This window comes from Anomaloglossus baeobatrachus, chromosome 3 (genome assembly GCF_048569485.1).
Source record: "Anomaloglossus baeobatrachus isolate aAnoBae1 chromosome 3, aAnoBae1.hap1, whole genome shotgun sequence".
In the NCBI taxonomy this organism is placed as follows: Eukaryota; Metazoa; Chordata; class Amphibia; order Anura; family Aromobatidae; genus Anomaloglossus; species Anomaloglossus baeobatrachus.
In genome coordinates, this window is record NC_134355.1 from 700,618,182 (window position 1) to 700,633,768 (window position 15,587).

At 48.1% G+C, this 15,587-nt stretch overlaps 1 protein-coding gene across 4 annotated transcripts in view; it reads right to left on the bottom strand.

Annotated features, from left to right (window-relative positions):
* The window catches only part of LOC142297106 (uncharacterized), a 148,428-nt gene that overhangs the window by 47,721 nt on the left and 85,120 nt on the right, over positions 1-15,587 (bottom strand). The window contains exons 1-2 of one of the 4 annotated variants that reach the window (XM_075341366.1): positions 7,605-7,785; positions 3,597-3,764 (exon numbers count right to left, since the gene is read on the bottom strand). The exons of 1 other annotated variant lie outside the window; for it this stretch is intronic. In XM_075341366.1, coding sequence (XP_075197481.1) covers positions 3,597-3,764; positions 7,605-7,740 — 304 coding nt within the window. In that variant the 5' untranslated portion in view covers positions 7,741-7,785. Of the gene's footprint in view, positions 1-3,596; positions 3,765-7,604; positions 7,786-15,587 lie in introns of those variants that run through there. 2 more of the 4 variants (XM_075341365.1, XM_075341367.1) reach the window with 2 other exon arrangements.

Sequence of the window (15,587 nt, forward strand, 5' to 3'; positions counted from 1 at the left end):
GTTTGTCAGCCAATCACAGCCTCTGTAGGCTCGGGGAGGAGGCACCACCCCTCCTGAGGTCAGGCAGAGGTCCCCTCCTTCCCGAATCTACCGTTTAATCAAAGAAATTGGACTCCCCGGGGCTCCGGGACCGCGATTTCGCCATGACGTACTGGGTACGTCATGGGTCGTTTAGCACCATGTCACCGTAACGTACCCAGTACGTCAAAGGTCGTTAAGGGGTTAAATAGATATAAAATACATTTATTTTTTACATTTTTTGAAGTTCTTTCTTTCATGCGCTTTTACGTGTTTGAAGAAAAATATATTTAAGAGTATATTTTTTAACACGTACTCACTATCAATGATGCACGGTAGTCTCTGGTAAACCAAAGAGATGGTGGTCGGTGCCGCAGCCGGCTGCGTCTGGTCCCCCAGTCGGGTTGGTGGCCTCCGCCTTTCTCCTGCACCTTCTTAGTAGTTGGACACCCATGCTTCAGCTACGAGAGTCCCGCTCCCCGGCGTTGTGTGTCGGGAGAGCCCGTTTGCCCGTAGACGCTGGCCCATGGGATCTCTAAGCCTGGGCGGTGGCGTTTATCCCTCTAGGTGAGCTGTTGTCTTCTTTCGGGACTTGGGTGGGAAAGGACCTAAAGTCCAGACCTCAATCAGTTAATTAACGGGGTCCGGTAGTTTTGGGACCGCGTTTCAGGGTCTGAGTACCCCCACTTGTCCTCCGGCTTCCGGTCGGTTCCCCGGTTCTGCTCTTGACCTTCACTCTTCCACTCTCCTCAAACTAATCTCTCCTCTATGGGTACCTTCACACTTTAACGATGCAGCAGCGATCCGACCAGCGATCTGACCTGGTCAGGATCGCTGCTGCATCGCTACATGGTCGCTGGTGAGCTGTCAAACAGGCAGATCTCACCAGCGACCAGTGAACAGCCCCCAGCCAGCAGCGACGTGCAAGCGACGCTGCGCTTGCACGGAGCCGCCGTCTGGAAGCTGCGGAGACTGGTAACTAAGGTAAACATCGGGTATGGTTACCCGATGTTTACATTAGTTACCAGCGCACACAGCTTAGCTGTGTGTGCAGGGAGCAGGGAGCCGCGCACACTGAGCGCTGGCTCCTTGCTCTCCTAGCTGCTGTACACATCGGGTTAATTAACCCGATGTGTACTGCAGCTACATGTGCAGAGAGCCGGAGCCGGCAGCACAGGCAGCGTGAGAGCTGCGGAGGCTGGTAACTAAGGTAAATATCGGGTAACCACCTTGGTTACCCGATGTTTATCTTGGTTACAGCTTACCGCAGCTGCCAGACGCCGGCTCCTGCTCCCTGCTCGCTTTATTTGTCGCTCTCTCGCTGTCACACACAGCGATCTGTGTGTCACAGCGGGAGAGCGCCTTTGAAGAAAACGAACCAGGGCTGTGTGTAACGAGCAGCGATCTCGCAGCAGGGGCCAGATCCAGTGTCACACACAGCGAGATCGCTAATGAGGTCACTGCTGCGTCACAAAAAGCGTGACTCAGCAGCGATCTCGGCAGCGAGCTCGCTGTGTGTGAAGCACCCCTAACTGATCTAACTGGTTTTCCTGCCTCAGGGCCTGTGAACTCCTCGGTAAGCATGTCCAACCACCTGGCCACGCCCCCTGTGTGAACATCAAACCCTGAGGAAGGTGACTAGGGTTTTAAAGGTTGGCTGGTGACACCTTTTTAGGGGACGGGTGTTTGTGCAAGGGCCTACCTGTGACTACCTGACTAGTCTAGGGCGTCACATTCACTGCATAATCTCCCAGCAGTCTCCTCTCATCCCCCAGAATCCTCCAGTGTACACTGTATAATCTCCCAGCAGTCTCCTCTCATCCCCCAGAATCCTCCAGTGTACACTGTATATTCTCCCAGCAGTCACCTCTCATCCCCCAGAATCCTCCAGTGTACACTGTATAATCTCCCAGCAGTCTCCTCTCATCCCCCAGAATCCTCCAGTGTACACTGTATAATCTCCCAGCAGTCTCCTCTCATCCCCCAGAATCCTCCAGTGTACACTGTATAATCTCCCAGCAGTCTCCTCTCATAACCCAGAATCCTCCAGTGTACACTGTATAATCTCCCAGCAGTCTCCTCTCATCCCCCAGAATCCTCCGGTGTACACTGTATAATCTCCCAGCAGTCTCCTCTCATCCCCCAGAATCCTCCAGTGTACACTGTATAATCTCCCAGCAGTCACCTCTCATCCCCCAGAATCCTCCAGTGTACACTGTATAATCTCCCAGCAGTCTCCTCTCATCCCCCAGAATCCTCCAGTGTACACTGTATAATCTCCCAGCAGTCTCCTCTCATCCCCCAGAATCCTCCAGTGTACACTGTATAATCTCCCAGCAGTCTCCTCTCCTCTCATCCCCCAGAATCCTCCAGTGTACACTGTATAATCTCCCAGCAGTCTCCTCTCATCCCCCAGAATCCTCCAGTGTACACTGTATAATCTCCCAGCAGTCTCCTCTCATCCCCCAGAATCCTCCGGTGTACACTGTGTAATCTCCCAGCAGTCTCCTCTCATCTCCCAGAATCCTCCAGTGTACACTGTATAATCTCCCAGCAGTCTCCTCTCATCCCCCAGAATCCTCCAGTGTACACTGTATAATCTCCCAGCAGTCTCCTCTCATCCCCCAGAATCCTCTGGTGTACACTGTATAATCTCCCAGCAGTCTCCTCTCATCCCCCAGAATCCTCTGGTGTACACTGTATAATCTCCCAGCAGTCTCCTCTCATCCCCCAGAATCCTCCGGTGTACACTGTATAATCTCCCAGCAGTCTCCTCTCATCCCCCAGAATCCTCCAGTGTACACTGTATAATCTCCCAGCAGTCTCCTCTCATCTCCCAGAATCCTCCAGTGTACACTGTATAATCTCCCAGCAGTCTCCTCTCCTCTCATCCCCCAGAATCCTCCAGTGTACACTGTATAATCTCCCAGCAGTCTCCTCTCATCCCCCAGAATCCTCCAGTGTACACTGTATAATCTCCCAGCAGTCTCCTCTCCTCTCATCCCCCAGAATCCTCCAGTGTACACTGTGTAATCTCCCAGCAGTCTCCTCTCATCCCCCAGAATCCTCCAGTGTACACTGTATAATCTCCCAGCAGTCTCCTCTCATCCCCCAGAATCCTCCAGTGTACACTGTATAATCTCCCAGCAGTCTCCTCTCATCCCCCAGAATCCTCCGGTGTACACTGTATAATCTCCCAGCAGTCTCCTCTCATCCCCCAGAATCCTCCAGTGTACACTGTATAATCTCCCAGCAGTCTCCTCTCATCCCCCAGAATCCTCTGGTGTACACTGTATAATCTCCCAGCAGTCTCCTCTCATCCCCCAGAATCCTCCAGTGTACACTGTATAATCTCCCAGCAGTCTCCTCTCATCCCCCAGAATCCTCCAGTGTACACTGTATAATCTCCCAGCAGTCTCCTCTCATCCCCCAGAATCCTCCAGTGTACACTGTATAATCTCCCAGCAGTCTCCTCTCATCCCCCAGAATCCTCCAGTGTACCCTGTATAATCTCCCAATAGTCTCCTCTCATCCCCCAGAATCCTCTGGTGTACACTGTATAATCTCCCAGCAGTCACCTCTCCGGTCAGCAGCTCTGTGATCTTCTTGGTGAGTTCTAGAATCTTCTTCTCCGGTATGGGTGAGTGCGGGGCTTCTGTGATGAGGCTCCACCCTCCAGACTTCTGGGCATTGATGATGATGGGAGTCAAACAATCGTCCAATATCTTCCTCACTATGGTGTAATCCTGAGTATGGAGAGAGGCGGGGGAGAGCGGATCACTGATTGTGCACACGACGCTGGGGGCTTTATGTGCAGTGTGTGGAATAGGACAGAGGTTACAGAGCAGCAAGAAAAAAATCAGCTAAGGCTAGGTTCACATTTCCGTTGTTTTTCATCAGTCACATGAGTTGCTTGACACTTGTGACTGATGCGTTGTACAATGGATGACAAGAATAGAATTCATTGTTGGACTTCGTTGTAAAAGAGAGCGTGATCAGCTGATCGTTCACAATAGCCTGCTGCTGTGAGCGATCGGCTGATCACCCGGTGGCCGGCTAATGAGAGCGATCAGCCGATTGCTCACAGTAGCCGGCCACCGGATGATCAGCCGATCGCTCACAGCAGCAGGCTGCCGGGTGATCAGCTGATCGTTCGGCCGCAGAGAATGTGTGCGGGGGGCGGAGTGCGGGGAGGGTTGAGCCGAGCGGGGCCATGGAGCTGAGGACGTCAGTGCCGGGGACTGAATGGCTGGGGACAGGTGAGTGAGTGTGTGTGTGTGTGTGGTAGTGTGTGTGTGTGTGTGTGTGTGTGTGTGTGTGTATGTGTAAATGCCGAGTGCGGGAGTGGGCGGAGCCGAGCGGGGAAGTGTCGGGCTCTGCACACGTAGCCAGTGTAAATATCGGGTAACTAAGCAAAGCACTTTGCTTGGTTACTCAATATTTACCTTGGTTACCAGCGTACACCGCTTAGCGCTGACTCCTTGCACACGTAGCCATGGTAAATATCGGGTAACTAACCAAAGCGCATTGCTTAGTAACCCGATGTGTACCCTGGTTATTTGTGCAGGGAGCCAGAGAAAGCATGCGCAGCGAAATCCTACGGATTGCGCTGCTCAAAAAACGTTACATGCTGCATTGCTGCCGCCCGACGGTCAGTCGTTCCACGACTGATCAGTCGGGCGGAGGATGCAACGCAGCTTCATCAGTCACAATCCGCCGCTCATACAAGTCTATGGGAACAATGGAATCCGCCAAACGGATTCCGTTATTTACCAGAGCCGCGGATTGTGACTGATACAAATTGACGGAAATGTGAACCTAGCCTAAGAAGTCAGGAAATAAAAACCTGATGTGAACTCAGATCCGCAGCTGCAGAGATTTAATCAATGTGCAAATACTATGTACGACTATATCAATTGTTAAGGTACAGTACACTACAACGATAAACTGGGCAGGAGATAAGAGAAATATACAGGAGTTTACCTCTCCACTCAGCAGATAATATAGAATATACAGGAGTTTACCCCTCCACTCAGCAGATAATATAGAATATACAGGAGTTTACCTCTCCACTCAGCAGATAATATAGAATATACAGGAGTTTACCTCTCCACTCAGCAGATAATATAGAATATACAGGAGTTTATCTCTCCACTCAGCAGATAATATAGAATATACAGGAGTTTACCTCTCCCCTCAGCAGATAATATAGAATATACAGGAGTTTACCCCTCCACTCAGCAGATAATATAGAATATACAGGAGTTTACCCCTCCACTCAGCAGATAATATAGAATATACAGGAGTTTACCTCTCCACTCAGCAGATAATATAGAATATACAGGAGTTTATCCCTCCACTCAGCAGATAATATAGAATATACAGGAGTTTACCCTCCACTCAGCAGATAATATAGAATATACAGGAGTTTACCCCTCCACTCAGCAGATAATATAGAATATACAGGAGTTTACCCCTCCACTCAGCAGATAATATAGAATATACAGGAGTTTACCTCTCCACTCAGCAGATAATATAGAATATACAGGAGTTTGCCCTCCACTCAGCAGATAATATAGAATATACAGGAGTTTACCCTCCACTCAGCAGATAATATAGAATATACAGGAGTTTACCCCTCCACTCAGCAGATAATATAGAATATACAGGAGTTTACCTCTCCACTCAGCAGATAATATAGAATATACAGGAGTTTACCCTCCACTCAGCAGATAATATAGAATATACAGGAGTTTACCCTCCACTCAGCAGATAATATAGAATATACAGGAGTTTACCCTCCACTCAGCAGATAATATAGAATATACAGGAGTTTACCTCTCCATTCAGCAGATAATATAGAATATACAGGAGTTTACCCTCCACTCAGCAGATAATATAGAATATACAGGAGTTTACCCTCCACTCAGCAGATAATATAGAATATACAGGAGTTTACCCTCCACTCAGCAGATAATATAGAATATACAGGAGTTTACCCTCCACTCAGCAGATAATATAGAATATACAGGAGTTTACCTCTCCACTCAGCAGATAATATAGAATATACAGGAGTTTACCTCTCCATTCAGCAGATAATATAGAATATACAGGAGTTTACCCTCCACTCAGCAGATAATATAGAATATACAGGAGTTTACCCCTCCACTCAGCAGATAATATAGAATATACAGGAGTTTACCCTCCACTCAGCAGATAATATAGAATATACAGGAGTTTACCTCTCCACTCAGCAGATAATATAGAATATACAGGAGTTTACCTCTCCACTCAGCAGATAATATAGAATATACAGGAGTTTACCTCTCCACTCAGCAGATAATATAGAATATACAGGAGTTTACCCCTCCACTCAGCAGATAATATAGAATATACAGGAGTTTACCCTCCACTCAGCAGATAATATAGAATATACAGGAGTTTACCTCTCCACTCAGCACAGTATATATTGGGCAGTTACGTCTCCCCTCAGCACAGTATATATGGGGCAGTTACCTCTCCACTCAGCACAGTATATATGGGGCAGTTCCCTCTCCCCTCAGCACAGTATATATGGGGCAGTCACCTCTCCCCTCAGCACAGTATATATGGGGCAGTTCCCTCTCCCCTCAGCACAGTATATATGGGGCAGTTCCCTCTCCCCTCAGCACAATATATGGGGCAGTCGCCTCTCCCCTCAGCACAATATATGGGGCAGTCGCCTCTCCCCTCAGCACAGTATATATGGGGCAGTCGCCTCTGCCCTCAGCACAGTATATATGGGGCAGCCCCCTCTCCCCTCAGCACAGCACAGTATATGGGGCAGTCACCTCTCCCCTCAGCACAGTATATATGGGGCAGTTACCTCTCCCCTCAGCACAGTATATGGGGCAGTTACCTCTCCCCTCAGCACAGTATATGGGGCAGTCACCTCTCCCCTCAGCACAGTATATATGGGGCAGTTCCCTCTCCCCTCAGCACAGTATATGGGGCAGTTCCCTCTCCTCTCAGCACAGTATATATGGGGCAGTCCCCTCTCCCCTCAGCACAGTATATATGGGGCAGTTACCTCTCCCCTCAGCACAGTATATATGGGGCAGTTACCTCTCCCCTCAGCACAGTATATATGGGGCAGTCACCTCTCCCCTCAGCACAGTATATATGGGGCAGTTCCCTCTCCCCTCAGCACAGTATATATGGGGCAGTTCCCTCTCCCCTCAGCACAGTATATGGGGCAGTTCCCTCTCCCCTCAGCACAGTATATATGGGGCAGTTCCCTCTCCCCTCAGCACAGTATATATGGGGCAGTTCCCTCTCCCCTCAGCACAGTATATATGGGGCAGTTCCCTCTCCCCTCAGCACAGTATATATGGGGCAGTTCCCTCTCCCCTCAGCACAGTATATGGGGCAGTTCCCTCTCCCCTCAGCACAGTATATATGGGGCAGTCACCTCTCCCCTCAGCACAGTATATATGGGGCAGTGCCCTCTCCCCTCAGCACAGTATATATGGGGCAGTTACCTTTCCCCTCAGCACAGTATATGGGGCAGTTCCCTCTCCCCACAGCACAGTATATGGGGCAGTTACCTCTCCGCTCATGAGGCAGATGATCTCTAGGGCGCAGTCGATGATTCTTCTGGACGTCGCCGCCTCCATTCTCTCTCAGGTGTGGGATGATGCTGGGGATGGCGTCTTCAGGATTCTTTATGGTAACAGCTGACATTAGGGAGAACAAGCTGCAGCTGCTGAAAAGAAGGACCTGTGATGAAGTCATCGCCATGTGACCATGATGGGTGGAGCTCAGCAGAGAAGATATGAAGGACTTGTGATGTGACTGGTGTATGGGGCGATGCTCCACAGTAATAGAAGAATGGAGATAGTCACAGGAGCAGCCGGCACTGCGCTCCTCTCCTCACTAGAGAATGGACTTCACTCAGTGTATATAGTGAGGGTGTATGAAGACACATCCGTATCTATAGGCTATTACGTATATATGTAGTGTATATCAAAAGGATATATGAGGGCAAATACCTGTATATATATATAGGATGTGAGGTAAATATATATATATATATATATACAATAGGGTATATTATGGAGATATATGATGTCACATACCTGTATACATAGGATATGATGTACAGTGGTGTTCATAAGTCCTGCATAGGATAAATTGATTTTTCAGGTTTTAGCTGTTTTCTGTGGAATATCTTCGATGCTACTGTGACATATTATATATGGTTTTGTTCAGAAAATAATTTTGCATTCTCTCCCTGTAATATTTGTAGCTTTTGAAGCAGTTTTGCCTGCAATTATTGCAACAATATGGGAATTGAAAGCACAACTAAATATTGTACAGCTTCAGATCCAAAATTAGCCAATCACAGATGAGGTTCTTGTGACCAATCATAGCCTGGATATGGCAGCCAATCATATTCCATTACATTGCCTCACATCTGCTGCTTAGTTGGTTTTATCTGTAGGTCCATGTAGTGAGTGATACTGTAGAGCTTTATGATGGAGTCTTCAGATTGTTGTCAGCGGAGGATCGTGTGCGAGTTGTGGTGCTACATGAGGAGGGTTACACTGGCCCCAGATCACAGGGAAGGGCGGCTGTAATCAGAGGACAGGGGTAAGAATTGTGCAGAAACATAAGCAGGAATTACCCAGGACAGGCCCAGATCTGGGAGGATAGATACTGATAGGAACATCCCCTACCAATGGAAGGCTCACCTCTCCTCAGCTTCTGCGAGAATGGCAAGAAAAGGGCAGTATTGAGGTAGCAACATCAACTGTTAGGAAGAGATGTTTGGAAGCAGGATTGAGGGGTGCAAGGCCCGAAAGAAGCCATTGATGACAGCCATACAGGGTGCAAGGCCCGAAAGAAGCCATTGATGACAGCCATACAAAGACAAAGGCGAAAACTGTGGGAATTGAAATATTCAAAATGGAGGAAGGAGGAGTGGGAAAAAGTGCTCTTTAGTGATGAAAGCAGTTTTTGCATTTTAGGAAATGATGGCAAGTCTTATGTGAGAAGGTTTCCACATGAAGAGCACAAGCCAGAGTGAGCTGTGACACATCGGATGACAGTAATGGTCTGGGCTGTATGGCCGCCAATGGTGTTGGAAGGCTTCATATTGGGGAGGGTTAATGCAAAAAATACATAGACATCCTTAATAAGAAAATGCTGCCTTCTGCTCAACACCTGTATCAGGGGATTATATCTTCCAGGATGATAATGCTCCTTGTCACAGAGCTAAGACAGTAACGGAAAAGAAGAATAAGGTGGCTACTACTGACCGGCCAGCCCAGTCCCCAGACCTCAATCCAATGGAAAATATTTGGCACAAGGTATCAATAGAGATATCTAAAAAACAGCCAAGGACTAAGAGAGAGATGATTGAGGCTCTGATACAGGAAGGAACCACATCATCACTCGTGACCATCTGCAGAAGCTCGTGCACTCAATGCCACAGAGATGCAAAGGCTCCAATAAAGTATTAGACGCTAAAGAGGCACTCAAAAGGCCCGAATCAGGACTCTGAATTAAATAAAAAATAAATCTTAAACAGTAAAATTTAAGTCTGTGTGACCTTGCATTGGAAGGTACTGAACTTAGAAACCTGTTCATCATTCTACACACTGCACTGGTGTAGGTATGGCTATGCTGTAAAAAAATATCAAAAATGCACAACCATAACAATGTATACACTTAGGACATTCAAAAAGGAGTCTGGCATACAATGAGGGAAGCAGAAACATATATGTTCCACCAGTGTCACTGCAGAGATGCAGAAGTATGAAATATAGAGTGTTCTTTCTGCCTATGCAGGACTTATAAACACCACTGTATATATGTATGTAGGGTATATAATGGGGATATATGAGGTCACATACCTGTATATATAAGATATGATGTATATATGTATGTAGGGTATATAATGGGGATATATGAGGTCACATACCTGTATATATAGGATATGATGTATATATGTATGTAGGGTATATAATGGGGATATATGAGGTCACATACCTGTATATATAGGATATGATGTATATATGTATGTAGGGTATATAATGGGGATATATGAGGTCACATACCTGTATATATAGGATATGATGTATATATGTATGTAGGGTATATAATGGGGATATATGAGGTCACATACCTGTATATATAGGATATGATGTATATATGTATGTAGGGTATATAATGGGGATATATGAGGTCACATACCTGTATATATAGGATATGATGTATATATGTATGTAGGGTATATAATGGGGATATATGAGGTCACATACCTGTATATATAGGATATGATGTATATATGTATGTAGGGTATATAATGGGGATATATGAGGTCACATACCTGTATATATAGGATATGATGTATATATGTATGTAGGGTATATAATGGGGATATATGAGGTCACATACCTGTATATATAGGATATGATGTATATATGTATGTAGGGTATATAATGGGGATATATGAGGTCACATACCTGTATATATAGGATATGATGTATATATGTATGTAGGGTATATAATGGGGATATATGAGGTCACATACCTGTATATATAGGATATGATGTATATATGTATGTAGGGTATATAATGGGGATATATGAGGTCACATACATGTATATATAGGATATGATGTATATATTGTGAGACTCATGTGGGATTAGTGGATGAGGGCAGGTATATCTCACCCCGGTATCGGTCCTATGTGACTTAGCCTGGCCAGGATCACCTGGCTACTAATGGATTAATGGGAGGTGAAGGACGGAGGTAAAAGGAATCTGGGAAGTTGGGGGAGGGTCTCCATCTGGGAACACAGTAAGCCTGTCTGTGTAGGAGACACTTGTGAGGAGCAGTGCCTGATGTTTGTATGGTTTAGCTGGAAGGGAGAAGCCCTCCAGTTGGTAGTTAGGATAACACCGTGTATAGTTAGCGCCGGACAGGCAAGGATTTATTTTGTTGGTGTTTTTTTTCTTTTTGTTTATGCTTCACTGCAATAAACCTGACCAAGCGTCAGTTACACCTTGAATTCAGCTGTCTGCCTGAGGTGAATACGTGCCCTTTGAACCCAGCAAAGGCGATCCCGGAGCGTGTTATCACATTGTGGTGGAGAACGCGGGCAGCACGTTACAGCGCATCATAATGGATGACGTGGTGAAAGCGCTGGTACAATCCGCAGCTGTGCAGCAGGAGGCTAATCGCTTGATGTCGGCACAGTTGAAGGAACTGGTGGAATCGACGGTTAGAGACCGCCAACTTTTGCAGCACGTGGCGCAGCGTCTGGCGACCGTACCGGAGAGTAATGCGGAGGCTGACCAGAGGGTGATTCATGTGAGTCGGTGCTGGCAGAAATTAACCACAGAGGACGATGTGGAAGCTTACCTGACCACGTTTGAACGGACGGCGGAGCGGGAAAAGTGGCCAAAGGAGCGATGGGCCGACTTGCTTGCACCGTTCCTAGCAGGTGAGGCCCAAAAAGCCTACTTTGATCTTGAGCCTGAAGCAGCGCATGACTTTGATAAACTAAAAGCCAAGATCCTTGCTCGGCTGGGAGTGACGACGGCCGTGCGAGCACAGAGAGTTCATCAATGGACTTATCAGCCCGATAAACCACCGCGGTCACAGATGTTTGACCTCATTCACTTGACCAAGAAATGGCTACAGTCCGAGGTTTTGACGGCGCCAGAGATGGTACAAAGAATCGTTCTTGATAAATACCTAAGAGCTCTACCGCCATCTCTGAGAAAGTGGGTAAGCCATGGAAACCCCACGACAGCGGATCAGCTAGTGGATCTAGTGGAGCGTTATTCCTTGGCAGAAGGACTTATGGACGATGCTACACATCCTCGCTCTTCCCCTTCTCGACGAGGATCTGGTAAGACTGTTCCAGGGTCATGGGGAGGAGGAAAATATCCTAAGGCAGTGGAGGAGGAAAACAGGACTGCTGGCCCTGTGAGGGCTAAGATGCCAAACTATGGTCTTAGCAAGGGGCCCGTGAGGTGTTTCCGCTGCCAGGAGGTGGGCCACATTGCTGCAAACTGTCCAGTAACTGCAGAACCGATGCAGTGCGATGTCACGGACTTTGAAAAACGCAGGGCTATGGTTGCACGGGTAGTGTGTGTTGCTGCATGTCAAGGCGATATGAGAAAACACCTGTGTGAAGTGTCCATTGATGGCAATACTGTTGTTGCACTATTAGACTCGGGAAGTGTGGTGACTCTGGTAAAGGCCAGTCTGGTAGCAGTCCCGATGGGACAGTCAGATAAATTTTCTGTGACATGTGTGCATGGAGACACCTGCTCGTACCTCACAACGGTCTCCTGCATTACTACGCCCTATGGGTCTGTGCATCATAAGGTGGGACTAGTACCAGCATTATTGCATGATATCATTTTGGGCAGGGATTTTCCCCACTTCTGGCAGTTGTGGGAGAACCAGTTAGTACCCCAGGGTAGCCGCACGGATGATCCTTCTCCCACACCTTGTGTGGGCCCGGAGCCACTAGAGGATGCCCCACAAGAGGGTTCAGAGGAGGAATCCGCTGAAAACAACCCCCAGTTCCCCTTTTCAGTTCTCGCGGGTGATTCCGATGAACCCGGGGCAGAGGCGGACACGGGTGGCTGTCCCCCTTCCTCTTGGCTGAATTCGGAAGTCCAGAAAGATGACTTCCAAAGTGAGCAAATGAGAGATCCTACCCTTTCTCAGGCTATAAAAAATGTTAAAATGATAAACGGGGTGCAGGTGGATGCAGGTACTAGGCTGTCTTACCCCTACATGGCACTGGAGAATGACTTTCTCTATCAGATAGAGAAGAAGGGGGATGACACAGTACAACGATTGGTTGTGCCGAGAGCCTACAGGCGGAGAGTGCTGGACCTGGCACACGGACACATGATGGGGGGACACCTGGGGGTCCAGAAAACTACCGAAAGGATATTACACTGTTTTGTTTGGCCAGGCATGCATCACGATATTCGCACCTATTGCGAGTCTTGTCCCGACTGCCAAATCTCTGCGCCTAGGCCCCGTTTCTGTAGCCCCTTAGTACCTCTGCCTATCATCGAGATCCCATTTGAGAGAATTGGGATGGATTTAGTTGGACCCCTCCCCAAGTCTGCACGAGGACACCAGCACATCCTTGTCATCTTGGATTATGCCACTCGTTACCCCGAGGCCATCCCTTTGCGTAACACGGCCACCAAGACCATTGCCAAGGAGCTGGTGCATGTGTTTAGTCGGGTTGGTGTCCCAAAACAAATACTCACAGACCAAGGAACCCCCTTTATGTCTAAAGTAATGAAAGAACTCTGCAGGCTGTTACAAATAGCACAGTTACGCACCTCCGTGTATCACCCTCAAACGGACGGACTGGTCGAGCGGTTTAACAAAACTTTGAAACAGATGCTCCGTAAGGCGATAGACAAGGACGGGAAGAACTGGGACTACTTACTCCCGTATTTGCTTTTTGCCATCCGGGAGGTGCCCCAGTCTTCCACCGGGTTCTCTCCTTTCGAGCTTCTGTACGCCCGACGTCCCCGTGGACTGTTAGATGTCGCTAAAGAAACCTGGGAGGGACAGGTCACCCCGTTCAAAAGTGTAATAGACCATGTAACCCAAATGCAGGACCGTATTGCGGCGGTGATGCCCATCGTTAAAGAGCATATGATACATGCTCAAGGAGCACAGAAAAGGATTTATGATAGGGGGGCCAAGATCCGTACTTTTGCACCCGGAGATAGGGTGTTGATCCTGGTCCCCACGGCAGAAAGCAAATTTCTGGCAAAGTGGCAAGGCCCATTTGAAATTAAGGAACGGGTGGGTGAGGTAAACTACAAAGTGTACCAGGCTGGTAAAAGGAAGCCTGAACAGATTTATCACGTGAATCTGATAAAACCCTGGAAGGACCGTCCAGCTCTGTCAGCAGGTCTGGCCCTTCCGGTCTGCAAGCAGACCATACCGGAGGTAGGGACTGCGGAGACTCTGTCGGAGCGGCAAAAGACCGACGTCAAGCAGTTTGTAATCAACAATCACGAGTTTTTCTCGGAAAAGCCCGGGCAGACCACTCTCATTAAACATGACATCATAACAGAGCCTGGGGTAACAGTTCAGGTAAAGCCCTACCGAATACCGGAAGCTCGGCGAGAAGCTGTCTCCCGAGAAGTGAAGACCATGTTAGAGTTAGGTGTAATCGAGGAATCGCATAGCGCCTGGTCGAGTCCGATTGTGTTAATACCGAAACCAGACGGCTCCATTAGATTCTGCAATGACTTCAGGAGATTAAATGCAGTCTCCAAATTTGATGCATACCCTATGCCACGGGTCGATGAATTAATAGATCGGCTTGGAAAAGCCCGGTATATCACGACCCTAGACTTAACGAAGGGCTATTGGCAGATCCCGCTAACAGAGGCCGCTAAAGAGAAAACTGCGTTTTCTACACCGGAAGGTTTATACCAGTATGTGTATATGCCGTTTGGACTACACGGGGCACCGGCAACCTTTCAAAGGTTGATGGACCGAGTCCTGAGGCCCCATAGGCAGTATGCTTCTGCGTATTTGGATGACATAGTCATTTCCACATCTTCTCCTCTTCCTCTCACTGTTGGGGTCCCTCAAGGTTCAGTCCTTGGCCCTCTTCTTTTCTCCCTCTACACTGCCCCAATTGGTCAGACCATCAGCAGATTTGGCTTTCAGTACCATCTTTATGCTGATGACACACAGCTATACACCTCCTCCCCTGAGCTCACCCCCGCTGTACTACAGAACACAAGTGACTGCCTGACTGCAGTTTGCAATGTCATGTCTGCTCTTTATCTGAAACTTAACCTTTCCAAAACTGAACTTCTTCTTTTCCCTCCATCTTCCAACTTTCCTCAACCTGACATCTCCCTCTCTGTGTGTGGCACAACGATAAGTCCTAGGCCGCAAGCCCGCTGCCTGGGGGTTATACTTGACACTGATCTCTCCTTCACCTCCCACATACAATCTCTTGCCCGCACCTGCCGCTTGCACCTCAAGAACATCTCTAGAATCCGCCCCTTTCTCACAATGGAAACGACAAAAACCCTCACCGTGGCCCTGATCCACTCTCGCTTGGACTACTGTAACTCTCTATTAATTGGTCTCCCCCTAACTAGACTCTCTCCTTTACAGTCAATCCTTAATGCAGCAGCCAGGGTCACCTATCTGGCTAACCGCTACTCGGATGCCTCTGCTCTGTGCCAGTCATTGCACTGGCTGCCCATATATCATAGGATCCAATTCAAACTGCTTGTTCTCGCCCACAAAGCTCTCCACAGTGCAGCACCCCCCTACATCTCCACCCTCCTCTCTGTCTATCAGTCCACCCGTTCTCTACGCTCTGGAAGCGACTTTCGACTAACATCCACACTAATTCGAACCTCCCACTCCCGGATCCAAGACTTCTTCCGAGCTGCACCAACCCTCTGGAACGCTCTACCCCAAGAAGTTAGGACAAATCACAACTTACTCAGCTTCAGACGCACCCTAAAGACGCATCTTTTTAGGGCGGCCTATCACAC